General features: G+C 37.0%; 3 protein-coding genes across 4 annotated transcripts; 1 reads left to right on the top strand and 2 right to left on the bottom strand.

Moving 5' to 3' along the window:
* Positions 1-42: 42 nt before the first annotated feature.
* On the bottom strand, positions 43-3,932 carry rnf103 (ring finger protein 103). Its single transcript, XM_056770388.1, has 4 exons — positions 3,289-3,932; positions 3,063-3,205; positions 2,594-2,709; positions 43-2,293 (listed from the first exon to the last, which is right to left on the bottom strand). Exons 1-4 carry the CDS (start codon positions 3,512-3,514, stop codon positions 817-819), a joined length of 1,962 nt encoding a protein of 653 aa, XP_056626366.1. The 5' UTR covers positions 3,515-3,932; the 3' UTR covers positions 43-816.
* A 633-nt stretch (positions 3,933-4,565) lies between these two features.
* mxd3 (MAX dimerization protein 3) lies at positions 4,566-9,997 on the top strand. The gene is made up of 6 exons (XM_056769572.1): positions 4,566-4,901; positions 5,535-5,637; positions 5,783-5,812; positions 5,894-6,008; positions 7,992-8,157; positions 8,646-9,997. The coding sequence occupies exons 1-6, from the start codon at positions 4,832-4,834 to the stop codon at positions 8,759-8,761; spliced, it is 600 nt and encodes a 199-aa protein (XP_056625550.1). The 5' UTR covers positions 4,566-4,831; the 3' UTR covers positions 8,762-9,997.
* Positions 9,998-10,821: 824 nt separating this feature from the next.
* prelid1a (PRELI domain containing 1a) lies at positions 10,822-13,789 on the bottom strand. 2 transcript variants are annotated; one of them, XM_056769723.1, is made up of 6 exons: positions 13,657-13,789; positions 13,002-13,114; positions 12,705-12,930; positions 11,853-11,966; positions 11,664-11,742; positions 10,822-11,584 (listed from the first exon to the last, which is right to left on the bottom strand). In XM_056769723.1, the coding sequence occupies exons 2-6, from the start codon at positions 13,091-13,093 to the stop codon at positions 11,460-11,462; spliced, it is 636 nt and encodes a 211-aa protein (XP_056625701.1). In that variant the 5' UTR covers positions 13,094-13,114; positions 13,657-13,789; the 3' UTR covers positions 10,822-11,459. The 2 variants fall into 2 exon arrangements, with proteins under 2 accessions (XP_056625701.1, XP_056625702.1); XM_056769724.1 differs by having other exon boundaries at positions 10,822-11,581.
* Positions 13,790-15,266: the final 1,477 nt, after the last annotated feature.

Genomic DNA, 15,266 nt, shown 5'->3' with positions numbered 1-15,266 from the left:
AAGGCACTAAATGTGATGAAGCTGAACGCATACACATGTAACATGGATGAACAAGTTGACTTTATTAAATTAAATGTCATTACAGATCTGTATTTCCAATCACATTTAGACAACCAGAAGAACGGTTAAAGGGTTCGGTAGTGTTAAGTAAACAAAAATGCTTTTCGGAGGTAATAAAACTACATGCTCCAACAAGGCAATAGCTCCAGATGGAGTCATTGAAAACTGCATGTCAATGCCCATGTCATTTTAGACTTAGTGAACACAGGGCCGTATTACTTAAAGCTACAACTGTTCTTAAACATCTGATTGAAATGCCCACTGGGATTACCTTTTTAAAAATAGATCCCTTGATGTTTTTACAACCTCAATGACTTCTCCCACTCAATTTAAGACAGATTACTCACATTTATATATCGAAGAGACACTGAACACATACAAGATGTAATTCTCAGATACATATGGATTTTTTTCTGTGTCTTTGGGATGTAAGATGAGTGCTACAACAGAACATATTCAATCATATGCATTGAATTTACCATTCAATACTTTATTATTTGCATATTTTAGCCTTTAAAATCTATTTTCTTTTTTCTAAGTACAAGGCATAGGATCCAAATGACATCGTTCCCCATCAAAAATATATCCAACAATATTGGAAATAATACATTTGCTCTTATACGCTTATAAGTGTGCAAATTACAACACAAAAAAAACTGAGGAGCCAATGCTTTGAATCTAAAGACCAAGGATGAACATCAAGTTTGTAGTTTTTTTTTTTAGTTTTTAAGTAAGTGCAGGAAACAACGACAATGGTTATTCTGGTTCGAGATGCTCAGTTGGGTGAAGGATCGTCACAGGTCTTTTCTTGTAGGATGCCCACCGGCACACAGGACAACAGTGCCGCCCGCCAACTAGCCAGACCACAATGCACTGCTGGTGAAACACATGACCACAGGGTAGACCCATGACAAGGCAACTGGTTTCAAAGTTCTCAAGGCATACGACACACTCGGTGCAATGGAGCATGCCGCAGGGCCAATGAGACCAGTCGTTGTCCTGTTCCTCTCCACCAGACTCTTCTTTGGCAGTCGAACGGTCTTCATGAGTGTGAAGAACTTCTGAGCTATAGCAACGTGATTCCCATTCAAAGCTGGAGACGTCATTTGGGTTTGATTCCTGTTTCTTTCGGTTATTATGGTCAACTTGGTTTGATTCTGTAGGCTGTGTGAGTTTGAACTTCCAAGTGGGTAGGTTCTTGATGTAGTCTATTGGCACGAGTGGGCGAAGCCAGAGATCTGGAAAAGCCAACCTTTCTAAAAGGAAACTGGGATCCTCGTCCCAGTCGGACTCGAAGTTCTGGAAGGAGGCAATGGGATGCACCAAATAGCTGGTGTACCAATCCCAGAGACTGGACAACCATTCTAGGTTGTTTGCATTTTGGTCTTCGTTGGTACATCTTCTCTTCTTCTCAAAATAGTCGATGAGAAGTCCATGGGCTAGATAAGTGCTGAGGAAAAGAGCTGGATGAGAAGAGTAGAAGGTCCAATCGGCCCGGACCCACGAGGCAACGGTAGTGGTGTCTGCGAAGCGCAGCAGTTTCAGACTGTACTCGTAGAAGCTATCCAGGTACGGAAGCTGTAGGAAACCTAGGATGGGTAGCCAGGAAATGATAAGTAAAGAATTGTAAGTCCCTAGCGTGCTGATTAAGACTACAAAGCGTTTAATGGTGGCTCCCTGTGTAATGAAGAGGTCCATCCATGCCATCAGATTGACGGTGACCAAACTTAAAACAAACAAGTCATTGACCTCAGGCTGCACAGAGCGGAGAAATGTGTCCATGGCGTGCAGGGAAATGAACTCTCCCGTGGTATTGCCATATCTGTAGATACCCTCTGGTGTTTTGAGGATGTACGATGGCATTCGCCGCACTCCGATCTCCTCTAGGCAGGTGTCATTGTCCCAGTTGCGCACGTCGACGAAGATAAACTCGATTCGACCTGTGAATTTGATGCTGAGAGTTGAGAAGAAGGCTGGAGGCTGAACCAATTTGGCAAACAGGAACATTTTTACTGGCTGCTTTTCCATCTGGTACCAGTCATCCATTAGTTGCTGAGAGAAACGGATGGTTTTGATGCGCGAGGCCACGTGCGCAGTCATCCATTTAAAAATATGCTCGGTTTCGATGCGTCTGCCATCATACTCCTTTAACATGACCTTCCCTTTGGATGCATAGGTCTGTGGGACAGACATGATGAGAGTGGACTTCATCCAGCCCCGTTTACGGCAATACCTAACAAAGACATGCAAAGGGGTTCATAAAGAGACAAGTTTTTGCATGCGTGTTCAAAACAAATATTAAAAATGCATTCAATGAATTTAATATCTGTAACGTCTTAAACTTCTTGATAAACATTTTGATAAAAAGCACAAGGTTATTTTTTACCTTATCGAAGCAGAACACCCGTTTAATATTCATAATCAAAACATACTTTACAAACATATGAAATAAACCTGAAAACAAACGTGTATTTCAATCACCTTGCTGTATTTATCAGGTTGTTTTATGCTCATGTTGCGTGCGTGTTCTCACCTTGAGTCACTTGAACAGTTGAAAGTGCCTGTTCGAATGCCAAACTGCGAAACTTTCTGTACCATTTTGCTCCAGTTGGCAGTGCTCAACAGTGGATTTCTATCTTGAGCTATAACCTGAAATACAGAGAATATGTTATACACAAATATGCATACAAAACCATCATTCATATTCGCTGTGTGAACATGTTTACATTTAATTACTATTATTAATGGCTTCGTATCATTTGTGTCATCCAGACCAAATCCTTTTTTAAGATCTGAGAGTAAACATTATTTTAACAGCCAACACCCATAATAATATCTAGAACAGGGTGGCTGATGATGAATACAACATTCATTGATTATAAAATACGATCAAATAAAAGCAAATAAGGTGAAAACCTAAATGAACTTAAAACAAACATTAGAAGAAATTGTCATTAATTTCAGTTAAAATAATAATTAAAGTTTAAGGACTTAATACTAACCTGAACTAACCAGATACCATCCTTAGTGTCCTCCACTAATTCGTAAAAGTGCATTTCTCCACTGAAAGTGGTGCTGGAGTCAGATGCCATCTGCTCGTTCTCATTCTTCAGAGCGGAGTACAGCTCCCCCTGCATCAGTTCTCCTGCGAAGCAAACGCTGTAAGATCTATCACACCGTTTTCACCCAATAACACTTGTTTAAACAGGCAGATTTTGAGAGATTTACCCGAATTTTCCATCAGTTCCCTGACATCCCGCTTTTCTGCCAGGCCGGAGTATCCCAACCCACGACACTCCAAAATGGTTTTAAGTTTCTTAAAACTCAGAGTTACTGGATCCACCAGCTGGGTGGCGAAAAGTCCCGTTTCATACCAGACGACGGCCTCGAAAAGTCGAGACAGAATAAACAACATGAAAAAATACAGAAGCAAGAAGAAGAGTTTCCACCACATTGTATCCCTGTAGTGATCTAGCTGCTACGCATCGAATGTCCAGTAGTATTACGACACAAAGTTTGTCTCTTGCAGAGGTTTAACACTCTACGACAGGACACGACGTGTGCTGTCCACAGTCTTCCATCGTCTTATATAATAATGTGGAGGCTGAACGTCAAAATAACAGCGCACACACACACACAAATCCTCAGCAGGCCAGAGTGTGTGTTTGGCCTTCACTGCTGCGCTTAACACCTCGCGCGAACACACGCGCCGTTATCGCATTTAATAAACATGCTGCTGTCGCGACAAAATTCACTCCACATAAAACCAAAGCGATGTTTAATGGAGATCGTGGTGAAGGTTGCGTCTGTCGGTGCGCATAAATTGTGTTGTCTGGAGGATCTGGCTGGCTGATGATCAGCTGGTGCGCATAACAAACTGACGTCATACATACACTTCCTCTTCTTCTTTTTTCTTTTCTATGGCGGGTAGCACCAACGTAAAGGTCGCCACCTACTGTGTTGGAGTGTGAACTATAGTTTGCAGTTTCCCCAACCAGCCTCCCCCAATATATATATATATATATATATTACATACATAAAACATTTTCTTACTAATAATATTTAGATCTTCTAAATGATCTTAATCAACTCTGTTCTTTTAAGATAAAGAAATAAACTCTCTATTTCATTACACACAGACACTTCCGGTAACATCTGTTATAGAAAATACAACTATTTATATATTAAAATATTACGTTTTACAGCTGTAAATTACTTTACTGATTTTTAATTTAAAGGTTTTTTCCGATGAATATTTTTGTAAGTTTCGCCTTATACGCATTTTTAATGTCTGTTTGACTTAATCTTTGTTCAGGACTTTAAGTTTAAAAAAACAACAATTTTACCATAACTTTTTTGTAATTGTTGGATTTCTATTATTATATCAGCTTATGATGTGCACAATTCTGTATTTTCACTTCAGGCTTTGAACTGTCACAAAATAAAAGCCCGCAGCATTTCAGTGTTCCTCAATGATCCCTCAAGTTCAAACGTTTAAATATACTTTACAGGGGTGTAAATATAGATTCTTCCACTCATTTTAAGATAACGATTACCTCATGTTTATATTAAGAGTGTTTAGCTCGGAGCTAAGGTCACGAATGGTCTAAAAGGATGTTTTTGTTTTGGGAGCGGCCGCGCTCTTGAACGTGTAGAGGGCGTGATGACACTGACGCGTATGACGTGGCTAGCTAGAGCAGCTGAACTGATCTCTTCACTTCAGATCATAGTCGCTTTCTTTTGGCGCTTTTAAACAATATTGTGTGTTAAAATGGAGGTAAATTCATGCAACATTCAAGTGCTCCTGCAAGCAGCTGAATATTTGGAAAGGAGAGAAAGAGGTATTACACGGGCAATTTCTTTCTTGTTTCGTTTGCATCGAGCCCGCTCACACCAATCTCCTGTTTGCGTGAATGTTTTTCACACTGTTCAATATTCGCGCACACAATTTTCTCATAGACGTATTGAGTGAGATATTTTCACTGCAGAGATCCGTTGTGTTTTGATGCATAAGTGAACTGGATCTTGATGTTGATATTGTTGTGTTTGGTCCGGTGACCTACATTTCAGTTCTGTGTTGTACACAAAGGCGCGAAATCGTCACCGATTTGAAAATGTAGCAGCGCTGGACGTTATTCTCATGTTGTTACAATGTATCAACTTTATAACTGAACGACTTTACAATGTTCGTTCCTACGCGACGCCCTTTTTCAAATATTCTCGCTAACAAATTGATGGCGCCAAAACCAAAAGGCGCTCTCATACAGCTGATGTGATCTTTGTCACTGACAGACCGTAAATGGAAACCGTGTTGTGCAACGTGTGTTTATTTATTTTTTACGAAAAAAGAGCCAAATATTTGTTGCCTGTATAAAAGTTGTTTACTTTCTTTTAAGCTTGTTTATAAATATGCCACAGAAAAGGAAGTGGGCTGCGTTATTGATGATTCATGCTGTTTGCTATGTTTTTTTCAGAGGCCGAGCACGGTTATGCGTCAGTGCTTCCATTTTACAGTAAAGGAGAATCAGATAAGAGAAAGAAGCAGAAATCAAAAGGTCATTCACCCGGAAACAGCAGGTGAGTTTGTGGACACGTCACAAGCTTTTGTACAGTGTTATTATCATTTGTAAGGTCATTGCATAGTACTATCTACATATTGTCTATTTGATATATACAGATGAGGCATATTCTTAACAAATAACAATTTGTGCATCGGTTTCAGGTCTGTTCACAACGAATTGGAGAAACACAGGTACTTTTTTAAGCACGTTTTTTAGTTTTGTCTATATACAGTAGATATATGAACTCAATGTGGCTGTGTTTGTGCTTGCAGGAGAGCTCAGCTGAGGAATTGTCTGGATCAACTGAAGCAGCAGGTTCCTCTGTCCTCTGATTCATCGAGGAACACGACCCTTAACCTGCTCAGACAAGCACAGGTTCACATCAAGGTGAGCAGCTTCCTCATGCACCACAAACCTAACATGAGCTTTTTGAATATACATGTTTTCAGTTTAAACTTTATGATTCATGTATGATACACTAACCCCCCAAATTGGTGTGACTTTATAAAAATAACATAAGCTAACAAAGTGGCAAAAAAAAACGGTTGCAACAGCTGATAAATAGAATTTTGTTAAAGAATTAATGCATTTTTCTGATACTCAATATAGACGGTTTCATCAAAGTTAACTTTATTTTATATTAATTTATGTTAATGTTTTATTGTATATTAATTGTATTAAATTAAAGCCACACGACAGGTATTAATTCTTTGCGGAGGTCTACCGGAAGTTTGGTCCACATAACGTTTGTTTATGTTGATGCTGCTGAAACCATCTACATATCTTCATGTTATTAAAAAACAGTTTTGCTCCTGTTAAAAAGACGTGATTTAAAAAATATTCAAAATGTTTTGTTAAATTTAAAAATAAATTCACATCTGTCACAATTTTTATAATAATGAGTTATGTTTTGCGCTGCGGGTGAGATGTGAAGGGAGAGTGAAATAATTGGTCCCATCTTTGGCACAATCATTTTCACCAATTATAAATATTCACATTATTTTGTAAATGTTCTGCACAATTGTCTCAATAATATCTAATATTCGATATATAACAAAGCCATATTGGGAATTTTATTATTCATCCAGTTTATCTTGACCTGGACAAATGTGAAATCTGCTTTATAGTCAATTCTAATAATTATTGCGTAATGTTTGTGTCACTCAGAAAATTGCAGAAGTAAACTGAGATTGCCCATAGCAGAATCCACAGGAGTCAACATTTACCATTTCTATACAATGATAGCTTCTGTTTAAATGTAGTAGAGCCGGTTTCAGTGATTTGGTGTGCCAATGAAGTTCCCTTTAAGAATGGTATTTGTGCCATACCGTATAAGGGACTGCTGATTTACTTAAATATTTGACATGTGAATTCTTATCTTATTATGAAAAACTTTATATTGTTGGAAAGGTCGAAGTCTGTTCCGTATATGGGACACCCACATTTGCTTCCATATTTTTGTTGAAATTCTGATGTAGTCGTGACATACTATATATTGTTAAAAAGGTCTGAGACTAGAATACAGTTTTCATCAGTGTTTAATCAAATAAAGTATGTAGGAAGTGTACATGATTCATAAATGCCAAGAGTGTGTATCAAAAATAAGTACTGCCCACAGAACGCTTACATTTACTTCAATAATTTGCATGTGAATTCTTATCTTATCATGACAAACATTATATCGTTGGAAATGTTTTAAGTCTCTAATAACACATTTATCTCAATAATATTTTATTTAGGAAGAGTAATTGATTCATAAATGAGTGTGCATCAAAAACATAGTTTCATACAAATTCCTTGTTTTGTTTACATGTTCCTGTACTTTTGTATTCTTTTCATTGTGCCTGGTAATTGGGAAAAGTAGAAAAAGCGAAAAAAGCATCTGTGATCAAATTTCAGATTAAATGTTAAAACCAATGGAATCCTATGGGGCCCACTAGTGGATTGTGGTGGTATATCAGCTAAAATTTGGTGTTACAAGAACAAACTCTAAACAGCACTGGATGACTTAAGAAATTTTGTGGCTTATCAGTCATTTTTTATGTATTTTTTATAAAAGAAAAACATAAACGTTTTTTGAGTTTTTTTATTACAATAAACATAACAAAATAACTTAATTGTTTTGTGATTTCTTTTTTCAGCAATAATCCGCTAATTCTCTTCCTTCAAACGAGACCAACCGTAGGTCTGTATTCCAAAGAATTCACGAGTTACAGCCAGTGCGTTTTCATGTGTAGGCTCAAAAAGGGCTGCGGCAGTTATGGGTTGAGTTTTTTTTTTAAACCAACCTGAGAAAGTGGCAGAGAGAGAGGCAGAAGATATGGAGCAGTGGCAGATTTTAAGAGGTAATCTTTTGTCTTGATGTTGCAGAAACTCCAGCAACAGGATGAGCGTGCAGAGTTGCTGAAGAATCGTCTGCGCTGGGAGCAGAGAGAACTCAGGATAAGGCTGGAGAAACTCCAGGGCAACACAGAGAGGATGCGCAATGACAGTCTTGGATCAGCCATGTCCTCCGAGAGGTCTGACTCAGACAGAGGTGAGCATCTGAATGTGAAGATTATGATTAACATTAGAATTCACACCTCTCTTTTATTTTCTCTCTTATTTACCACTTTAACCTCTTGAGACCGTAGAAAACAAGATTTGGTCAATTGTACCTGCGTAGCCACCGAAAAAGGATGTACGCGACAGGCTCTAAATATAGTTCTAAAAGCATTTTGGTTAAGTGAAGTACTATAAAATATAGCCTAGGGCTTAATATAAGTAATAGGCCTAAAATAACTGAAAAGTGTTACCCAAAAACTTCAAAAATATGTTTACGTTGAGGCACTTAAATTATTCACTTGAAATTACAAGCTAAAAACAACAAAATTTCAAAAGAATTAAATAAACAATGAAATGACAAAAGCATGAACATGAAAACAATAATTTAAAATATTACTTTGACTAATGCCAAGCATATTTTAGTATGTAAAAAATAATGAGATACAAGTTTAACAGGTGATTGTTTGCTTGTAATTGCAGAGGATGTTGAGATTGATGTGGAAAGCATGGTCTGGACTCTGGAGTCAGATGGACTGGGATCATCTCACACTGAGGTGGACCACAGCTATTCCTCATCCGATCATAACTGGTTATGACTGGAACAGACCCTCCCGGGCCTAGAGACATTACAAAACGGTATCAAGAGGACAAGGAACATCACGACAGCAATCACAGTTTGATGGGCTTTGCCTTTGTAGCCACAGAAAAGCCTTACCTTTCTCACATTTTGAAGCAACTGCCGCAAACCTTTTCAATGCGTGACTGGAATTTTTGTGTAGTGTATTCTTCACAAATTGGCATTATGGTGCTCTGGTGTGCCATACACTCCACACGCCACTTATATGTTTTTGATCACGTCGTACATGCTTGTTGTCTTCTATCCAGCTAATGAGCATCACTTTAGGGTCAGCCTGCAGTACACATTTGCTTGCACTTAAATCTTTAATATCCGGCTTATTTAATTTGTTCGTTGTTATACATAAAGATACATTGCACAAAGCAGGTGCATGAGCACTTGCTATGTCTTCACGTGTGTGTTGTTCCCTTGAGGATTGCTAATGTGTGAAATGTTTATCAAGATTTGATATGATTATTTCTAATGGGGAGGCTGATTCATAGGTTACACTGCGATTCAGATGCAGAAAATGCTTTCTTCAGATCAATGGGTTTTGAAATTCATATTGTTTTGTCTTTTTTTAATGAGTTTGTTACTGGGCAGAGCTTTAAATGATTGTTGGTGAACTGCTATCTTGCATTGCCACAGGTTTTATTTTTCATACTGTTTTATAAAATACTGTGCTTTGGTTTATTTGAGTAAATCGAAGTTGGTGCTATTCGAACAACAAGCAATTACGCTGAGCCCTAAAATAGAAGCCAGAAAAATATTATATAGTGAAGTATTTTTTTGTATGGTAGAGATAAAACTGTTGTATTCTTCCCCTGAAACGTGTTAGTTAATGCTCATGTAAAAGAGTCTCTTTATTACCTTTTTTATTTTATTACACCTTTACAGTAATTTAGTACATCGGTAGTATTGACAAAATACCTAAGCTGTATTTGCAAACTTTTCAATATGTGCTCATATCACTCATTTATGCAAACTATTATGGACATGCCTTTTGTTTGAAGATGTTTGTACAGTAATCGTTGTAATGTACACATCAAAATGTACATTGTATATACATTGGACACCAAATGCCTTATGAACTAATGGTATGTCATTGGACCAAGAACACCTTTGTATTTATGTCCCTCCTTGTACTCATATGTAGCATTTTATTCTTTTTTAAAAACATGAACTTTTTGTACAAATAAATATTTTAAGTATTTAATTTGAGTTGTCATTCTTTACATCACCTCATGACAAATACTAAATAGCAAATACTACTATAGCCTTATAATAAATAGCACACCTCTTTGCAAGTGAGTTATGCCCCGAACCTTATAACAAAATGACCAATAACTTTCATTTGTTTACATGTAACTATTATATTTACAGTTAACTATATTTCTTTTAAAGGGACAGTTCACAAATTCTTTCTACATGTACTCACCCTTTGTCATTTCAAACCTGTTTGACTTTCTTCTGCAGAAAACAAAAGGGTGAGTAAAAGAATTTAAATTTTTAGGTGAACTATTCCTGGAAATAACCTTGATATCAATACACAGCCGTGAAAAAATTACGAGACCATTTAAAATTTTCATTTCAAATCAGCATTTCTAGATGTCTTGTGGCCATTCCAGTTCAGTGTGTGTGTGACAAAATCGTCCAAGAGCAATGTGAAAGACAGAGAACATGACAAGACACATGAAAACTGATAAAAACCGAGGTTATCTCAATGAAAAAATATTGTTTAATTTTTTCTAAAAACATGAACAACCGTTGTATTGCTTCAAAGTGAATAAAAACTTTTTCTTTGTATTTGAGGTCTGAAAAATGCTGAGCAGCTTTTCTGTTATTTAGATTTTCTGCAAATAAATGCAAATAGAAACAATATTTGTATTTGAAATTTGTTAAAGTTAGTTTTAGTAGTTTACAGAATGAAATGAAAATTTTACCATTTTACCTTAACACATTCCTATAAATAGTCATAGTTTATTTTTACGGTTATAGTATAAATCTGGTATTCAACTGAAATGACAAAGACAGACAAAAAACAAATAGAAAATATTTATTAGTGATAACTGTTGATCACAAACAATTGTTAAGCGCTATAAAACATTGTCTCACAATTTCATAACACAAATCAGTTCAGTCATTTAACATTTTCTAGCACAACTTTCAAATTTGTATATGGACATTGACATCCACTGCATTCCCATCAGACATATTCTCTCCAGTGCCAAAGATCAGGCCCTTCTGCAGAACACAACAGACATCTCACACACTGCTGGAACTGTGGACCCATCAATGCAGACACAACTTCAATTTGAAGCAGTAAATAACATTGCTAAACAAGACCTCAGCCAGAGTGAATTTAAAGATTCAGAGATGGCCAGCTTGGAAAGTCAGAGAAGTTAAATTCATTCCTTTGTAAAGTTTTAAATGAAAGTCTTTGTAAAGAAAACATCTAAAATGCAAACATATCATGTAAAATTAGACTTGAAGTAGGATGATGCTGCTGCATTAAATCAAGTTTACTGGAGGGTTTTGGTTGAACTGCTTGTGGTTTCTTCAAATACTGTAGTACTTTAGTAATGAGGGACACATCCAAAATATGTCCTTTTCAGGGCCCTTGAGGAAAGTGGTTGGGAAATAGCACTCTATACGATGGAGTGGCACGGCCATTTCCATCATACATACTGCTTCTTCTGTGCTTGAGAAGCCAAATCTTTAGCTTTCTCTTTGGCGGCGAGCGCAGTTTCACGGGCCTTCACAGTTGCGCTTTCTGCCAAAGTCCTCGTGGGTGTTTCACCTGCTTGATGATAAGATCCAGTTTAGCGGGGGAGGTTTACAATCAAACAAATTAAACGGACACATCATGCCTGAAATCTTACCTTGCATCCTGGCCAGGACGAACTCGAAGCCTTTCATGGTTTTGCTAACGTTGCTCTTTAACCGGGCAAGACCAAATTCCTGCAAATGGGATAGAGATAAAAAAAACATGCCTGTCAACGACTGTTAAACGTTTGTAATCAACATGACCAAATCATGTCTACAAGCGTGCGTCTCTTTCACCGGCTGACCTGAATTGCTCTAGAGAGGCCGTACAGCTTGGAGGAGATCCAGGCCTCTCTCTTGATCTCGGTCCAGTTGTTGTTGTCAGGGTTCACGCTGAACACACATCGCTCTTTAATGCTCTACACAGAGAAAACATGATGCAGATTTTGTAGACAGCATCTGCTTAGGAAAGCAAGCAGGAGTTTAGCCACTGCAGGATGGCAATAACAAATACTTTTAAAGCCGCTAAAGTCCTTCAAATACCAGCAGATCAAATATGAAAACTCAATGTAGAAGAAATGTGTGTGTACTATTAATCACTGGAGGACAAGACACATCGAATAAAACTGTCCACTATGTCAAAACATTTACAACAATACTGATTCACCAACAGATGAATATAATAAATAACATTTATTACTCCGTTCTCTGGGAGGTTTTTTGGAGACCAACAGTCTAACATGGCACTGTGCGAACACATTTCTTAACTCTTTAACTTTTTTTGGACCACAGAGAACATATTCCCTTAACTCTTCTTACTTCACTGCTGATTAATCTTTAACTGTTTTAAAATGATGAACCAATTCTCTTACAATGCCCCTTTTTGCCTATAAAGTATAATATCCAATGTTTCCAAATGTTATACTATTAAAACACTACTGGTATTACTATGTGTAAATTATCGATACTCATTTTATGATTGTATTAAAAAACTTGTATCTAAATTTTCTTGTGTCTTAACATATTGGTTACATGGAATACTACCGTAACAGGCAAAAATGCAAAGAAATATGGGTAATAAAAAGTATTGTTTTTTAAACCAACAGACTACATATCATATCAATACTGCATGTATTAGAGACAGGACGGCAGCCCACCATGACACGTGCGTGGGTGATGTTCCAGGTCAGCGTGGTCATGCTTCTGCTCTCAGGATCCACCATCGAGTCCTCAATGATAAAAGCCTTCTGTGCCATGTGAGCCGGCAGAAACTTCTCCGCCCAGCGAGGAGCTCTGCTTGTTTTGGTCAACAGACGTCTGGAAATGAGCCGGTTGTCGGGAGTGACTTCCCGAAATATGATGTCTTCAGTCAAAACATGATTACTAGATTGTAGAAATAAAATGAAGAAGTTGGTCACAATATAAAAAACAGACATGTATGATGATTCTTGTACCTGTAGGGGTTGGGGTATCGCTGCCAGAAGGCCAGAAACACTTGGTCCCACGAGCTTTTCAGAAAGCCTGAACAGCTGAAATACTTCACCATTGTTCCACTCAACCTGGTGAGCTAAAAACGGCAAAAGAGAAGAACAAGACTTTCTTAACTGAATGACACGTGTAAAAAAACTGCAGAAACAGTGAGAAATCACATTAAGATGGTAGAAACATCTCAGCTGTCAAGAAGTGTGTCTGAAGGCAATAGACGTCAAACCCAAATATAAAAATACTTTTGTGAGGGATCACAACCCAAAAATATAAAGACAGCTATATATTTTCACGTATACAATTCTATCTAGATATAAACACCGAAAAAATGAAACTGTGAGGACCCTTTAAACTCATGTTAAAACCATTTGTCAATGTTTTGAAACTGTTACAGTTTTTAAATTAACGTTATAATAAACAAACATGACGGATTCACTACCAGATAAACGGTTTAACTAACGTTATATGTAAATTATAATTTATGTAAAACTCCATTGAAAGCTATGCCTTTGACACCTACACCTGGGTAGATCGATGTCGCTAGCAAACTGCTAACTCATGTTCACTGGTGTAAACATGTTTAATGAACTGATTTCAAATAACGCGACATGAATACACACTTACCACAGTACACTGAAGATCGAGCGTTAAAAGAGATTTTCTATTCTACATTTCGTGAGCATGCATATGTGTCCCGGCTACGTGACTGACGAGAGGAAGGTCAATGTTGAGTCGAGGGACGTCACGTCCGTCTCGACTCTGTGCCGTGTTGCGAAATATGACGTCAAAGTACCGCGAAAGCGAATGAAAGCAAAGTTCATCAAGTCGATCTCGCGATACTGACGTGAAATGCGCAGATCGGTCTGCGCAGCTGCGCATGAAGTCACATGAACCCGTGTACGTGTAGTTCATCATGATTTTAAAATATCTTTTGTTGTCATATTTGTTGAAACAAAATATAATAAACTCTTAACTAAAAGGAAGATTATTATTGCAATCTTCACTATTAATTATCTCGATACTGTATTATATGGAAGTACTCTGAATGAAAAATCTGTGGCTGGTTGTGTCCTTTTTTCTCTTTATGGATGTATTTATGTCATTTTTTCTGTCACAACAAACAAAAGAATAAGGAATTTCACAGGTCATTATTGATGAATGATCAATTTACCGTCTTTTCCCAATTTATTAAAATACATCACATCCTTGGACATGTTTGAAGTGTGTTAATAATATTTCATTAAAAATCTCTAAAGTTGACACACTCTTTTAAAAATACAAAAACGAAAAAAAAAACTTTGTGAAATGTTGGAGATGGTGGTCTAGTGGGTTAAACCACTGAACTGGTAAATCAAAGGTTGCTGGTTTGATCCCAGCAGTCACCACCAGTGTGTTCTTGAGCAAGACACTTTACTCCATGTTGCTCCAGGGGGATTGTCCCTGTAATAAGTGCACTGTAAATCCAAATGCCTAAATGTAATGTAAATGTGAAACATGTATACTTAATATAATTAAAAACATTTCAAAATACTTTTCACCAACCTCAACAATCATATTGTATTATGTTAAGAAGCTTCAACTTTAAAATATGCAAATGTATAACATTTTAAGCGTAACTTAAAAACTTTTGTTCATGAAACACAAAAATATAAATGACAATAAAAGCTCAAAAGTATGCATAAACCGAATGGTAAAATTTGAGTTATGCGCACTACATTTAAAATTAAGTGAACATAACATACATTTCCAGCGCAATTAACATAATTTTATCAGTGCAAATGCTGTGAGGAATACCCATAAGCCCATGCGCCCAAAACGTTTCATTATTGATGCATTTTTTTAAATAATAAGCACTTTGGGGGCCTTTATATAGATGTTTATATGATGTATAAAGAAATTTGAGATTTACATATATTTTAAGTTAAGTCAACACATAATTTTTACAGTAAATAAATAACCTTTTGGTAAGGACAGATGCAATTTTATCAGAATGTGAACATATATGTATCATATGTTTAAATGTTGGCTTCATCCCTTCTAGATGTTTGCGCCACATTACATTTACAGTTTCTATACTTTCTAAACCCTGTTTGCAACACGAAGAATACAAAGTGATTACGGCATAAAAACATTCAGTTGCACTGGCAATGAATAATGCAACAACAGCACTATGGAAGCTATTGTTCTGTGCTTATAACCACTTTAGCCAAATGTTTCTGTAAAGCAGGTAATTT

Source organism: Triplophysa dalaica, chromosome 16 (assembly GCF_015846415.1).
Source record: "Triplophysa dalaica isolate WHDGS20190420 chromosome 16, ASM1584641v1, whole genome shotgun sequence".
Taxonomy (NCBI): Eukaryota; Metazoa; Chordata; class Actinopteri; order Cypriniformes; family Nemacheilidae; genus Triplophysa; species Triplophysa dalaica.
The sequence above is the reverse complement of the archived record's forward strand: the minus strand, read 5'-3'. Positions and strand labels throughout refer to the sequence as shown.